This window comes from Dermacentor silvarum, chromosome 6 (genome assembly GCF_013339745.2).
Source record: "Dermacentor silvarum isolate Dsil-2018 chromosome 6, BIME_Dsil_1.4, whole genome shotgun sequence".
Classification (NCBI taxonomy): domain Eukaryota; kingdom Metazoa; phylum Arthropoda; class Arachnida; order Ixodida; family Ixodidae; genus Dermacentor; species Dermacentor silvarum.
The window spans coordinates 111,687,186-111,691,296 of NC_051159.1; the positions used below are offsets into that span (position 1 = coordinate 111,687,186).

The following is a 4,111-nucleotide window of genomic DNA, read 5'->3' on the forward strand; positions in this document are numbered from 1 at the left end:
CGACAAATTCTGTCTATATTGATGCGACAGATTTTTCCAAGGATATTGTTATTGCAGTTCACATGCATTTAACATCCGCAGTCTTTATAAGTGAAAGCGCCCGCAAAACTAATAACGAAATACATAACAGGACGTGGACAAGCGTTTGTCCGTGCTTAATCACGGTATACGCCCTACTTAAGCCCAAAGCAGCTGGTGAACTATAGACGCTGAACCAATTAGCCCAAAGGCTAATTGGTTGACAGAGATATTCGAAGCCGCAATAACACAGAGCCAGTTCTGCGGCCAGAGCTGGCCGTAGACACTGCATCCAGAGTTGCAGCGATAAGAAACTGTGTAAGGTACTATGGGACTGACAGATCAGCCAGGCGGGATATGTTGCCCGAATTGGTCGAGCGCCACTGCGCGAACAACGTTATGTGCGCTTGCGAGCAATGAGGTGAACGTGCATAATGGGCCTTGCCTGTTGAAACCCTGAAAACGGACGTAGACATGCTCTGCTGCTGCTGCTGCTGCTGCGGGTGGCTGCCGCCTAGCGATCGCCTGACGCGCACGTGTCCCCGGTGCACGGGTCGCGGCTCGTACGACAGGGGCTCGAAGTGGCGCACGAATCGGTTCAGACGGCGGGCTGCACACGTGCGTCCATGAGCAACAAACAGTATCCAATTCTGTGGTATGCAGTTCCGAAGCAACACGAGGACCCAAGAAGGGTCCGCGTCGCGTATACATTTAATTTAAACAGACCGACAAGTTATACACGGCGGACGGATGGGAAGGGCGGGACGGGAAGGGATCAGTCACTGCGTTAAAATAAAGAAGCAAGGACGTGACAAGGAACGTATGCGTCCTCGACGTGACCTCAGAGATTATGCGGCGCCCGAAGCCGTGCTGGCGGCGCGCTGAAAAAGCTCAGAGGTGACGTGCTAGGATTTGCGTCATATGCGCTAAACCCCATGTGAACGCGTCGTCTGCTTGCAGGCTACTTAGAATCTTCAAATATGAAGCTTAGACAATTATCATTTCCGCAGCTTTGCCAAGATTGATTCATTACGTACTACTCATTTAGAAACAATTTAGGTGCGAGACAAATTTCGTCACAGTTGGTCTTTGATTACAGGCTGGCTTACTCAATGCTTAACTTCGGAGATTTCACTAAAACAGGCGTATTAACATGCCACGGCTAATAGCCTGAAAAGGACAGTACCACGAGCGAAATAGAGGCAATACTAAGGAACATTTCTGTATGTTTTACATACCCCCGACAGCCGTCTGCGAGACGTAGTAGCAGAGGACCAATACAAGCAACGAATGGCGCAAGCACGTCATCTTATAAAGGCGCAGCGCTAGCAGGACGAACCGAACAGGGGCTGCTGCTGCGGACGTTGCGCGCGACACGCGTTTGCGCGAGCCACCCGATCAAAAGACTTTTCTTTTTCTTTCCGTCGTACTACTTCGTTCCAAGGAGCCGCGAAAGATATACTGGCATAAAGGAAATGCATAAAGGTGGACCATTGCTATGGCTTTATGTAAAAAAAAAAAGAAAGTTGGGGCAGAAATTTAAAACAGGGGAATTGTCACACCATCATCACCATCATCATCATCAAAATCATAATCCTATATCTTTATGTCCGCAGCAGGACGAAGGCCTCTCCCTGCGATCTTCAATTACCCCTGTCTTGCGCTAGGTAATTCCAACTTGCGCCAGCCAATATTCCTATTGCGCCTGCAAATTCAAAATTCAAATTGCGCCTGCAATTGGCATATAGTGCGTGGTATTCTTTCGAATTATCACTTATGAAGTTTATCCAGCACCCTTGAAACTAAGACTGCCGTACTTTAAGAGATAAGCAACTCAAAAGAATACTAGGCCCAGTGGGACGATCTCCCCTCCTTGATAAGGGGTCCCTTTTATTGCAGTGCTTTTTTTTTCTCGCATAACTGGCCCGCTGACGCGCTCGCTTGCGTTCCAGCGCGTCTTCATCGCAAGTTTCTCTCTGTTGATGCAGACGCAATTCTCTCGCTGCTTGCGTTTTTCGCGCGTACCTTGGGCGCGCGGTCCAAAGGCGGCTGGCCGTCGGCTTCTCGGCGGCAGAGGATGCACACCACAATGGGGTATCCGTCTATACACCGCCGCGGCTACTTGACGTCAAGGCTTCGGTATTCTGCCCTCCCACCGGTTCGTGTAGACCGCCTGGAGCTCCAGCACCGTAAAGCCATCCGGATTATTCTTGGCTTGCCAGGGACCTCGCACATCGCCGGTAATGAAGCAGCTGACACCCTCGCCAAAACCGCCCACCATCCTGAAGTGCCGATCACACGAGCAGTCGTTTCCTCAGACTTTTCGAGGAAGCGCCTGGAAAAAAACTGCTTGAAACCGTCCACCCGGATGCCAGACTGGCAAACGGCAAGGGTCCAAGGCTACTTCCAGAGGGTGGCCTTACCAGGAGGGAACGCGCAGCGTTGCTTCGACTGCGCACGGGCTGTGTCTGGACGGTGGCGTGGCTGCACGCCAAGGGACGCTCCATCTCACCGGCCTGCAAACGTTGCGGTGACCCCGAGACCCTCGAGCACCTTTTCTGTGCTTTCCCAGCGCTACACATGACCGCTCAGGGGTCATCACTGCCTACAGGCAACATAGTCTACCTGCTGAGACAACCAGCGACCTCCCGTTCCCGTCGCCTCCCCACCTCTGAGCTCTCCATAGCCTTTTGGAGTTTGTGGAGTCGAACGGGATCACCGCCCATCGCTAAGCACTCGCCCCCAGCAGGCCACCGCCTCCATCACCAGCCTCCTCCATGAGCGGATGAGACTCTTGCTGCCTCTCCTTCTCTTCCGTTCCTTTCAACATCTTTATCTCCTTGTTCCCCTTCCCCTGACGCTGCGTCGTGCTCCCTATTGGGCAGCAGAAATAAGCGTAATTTTTCTTCAATAAAATCACTACTACTACCTCGCACGTCGCTGCCATCCTAGCCGAGGCAAAAGTTGTCCCTGCGGCTGCTACTGCCTGGGACTCCCTACGGTCACAGCATCGCAGCTGCTCTTTCCCGGCCGGCACCACGGCACCTTCTCACTTTCCTGGAGGACTCGGGGCTGTCGTGTAAATTGAGAATGCGCCGCCTGGCTACCGCAGACAGTCAAGGCTGTGTAATCGCCTCAACCTTCTTTCTCTTTTCTTTCTTCTTTATATCCCCAGCCCCTCCCCCAAGGCGCTCAGTCGTGCTCCGTAAAGGGCTGCAGGAAATAGCGCCTCTTCCTCTTCACAACTATAATCTCTCTCTCTCTCTCTCTCTCTGCGCATGCAAGCTCTCGCCTTCGTTCTAACTGCGCTTCCGTAAGGGGCGTGTTTCCTCCCCCGATGTTAGGGAGCTTACATGCAAGCGCTGCGCTTGCATGTATGCTCACTACCCGATGTTGAGTGCGCCGGTCGCCTGTCGAGAGAATTCTAACAAAAACTGTCAGCCCTTCCACTTGGGTGGAGATGAAAGACCAGCGAAGCTTTACTATAAGGGGATTATGTATTTCCAATTATGACTATTATTATGTGATGGTGTAATTGGTTATTTGCACTATTAAAGAATGATAAATATATATATGATCCGGTGGTGTTCATTTATTTAGTGAACACAGGGACCATGGCCTTATGGTCGCTACGGTACACCGCCATAGGGTGTACGGCAAAGGTTGACACGTTCTTCATAGACACGTCACCAACGCCGCGCGCGTTCGGTGCGAACGCGGGCAAAACGCCGCCGCTGTCGACAACAGTTGTGCGCGTTGTTTGTGTGACTGCACACAACCGCTGTCAAAAGGCTGGCTACGTGACATAACAGCTACACGCCGTTGTCGAAACTGTTAGGGAACTTAGGGGAGAGGCGGGCGAGAGCCCAGAGAGAGTCGGCGGCAGAGGCCGGCAGGGCTGCGGCCATGCGCCGCAGTGGGAGAGCGGGCACGCACACGCACAGTCTAGGGTGCCTCGATGCCCTCCTTACCCACCGCTCCCCTTCCACTGGGAAGTCGCGTTTGCTCTCCGCCGTGCGTCGTGGTAGACACATTTATTGCCATTGATGGTGGGGCAAAGCCCCCTACATGGCACTTGGGTGCTCCCTTACGG

At 52.7% G+C, this 4,111-nt stretch overlaps 1 protein-coding gene across 1 annotated transcript; it reads right to left on the reverse strand.

Annotated features, from left to right (window-relative positions):
• Positions 1-344: 344 nt before the first annotated feature.
• LOC125946334 (uncharacterized) lies at positions 345-1,364 on the reverse strand. The gene is made up of 2 exons (XM_049669094.1): positions 1,257-1,364; positions 345-628 (listed from the first exon to the last, which is right to left on the reverse strand). The coding sequence occupies exons 1-2, from the start codon at positions 1,324-1,326 to the stop codon at positions 345-347; spliced, it is 354 nt and encodes a 117-aa protein (XP_049525051.1). The 5' UTR covers positions 1,327-1,364.
• Between the last annotated feature and the right edge of the window lie 2,747 nt (positions 1,365-4,111).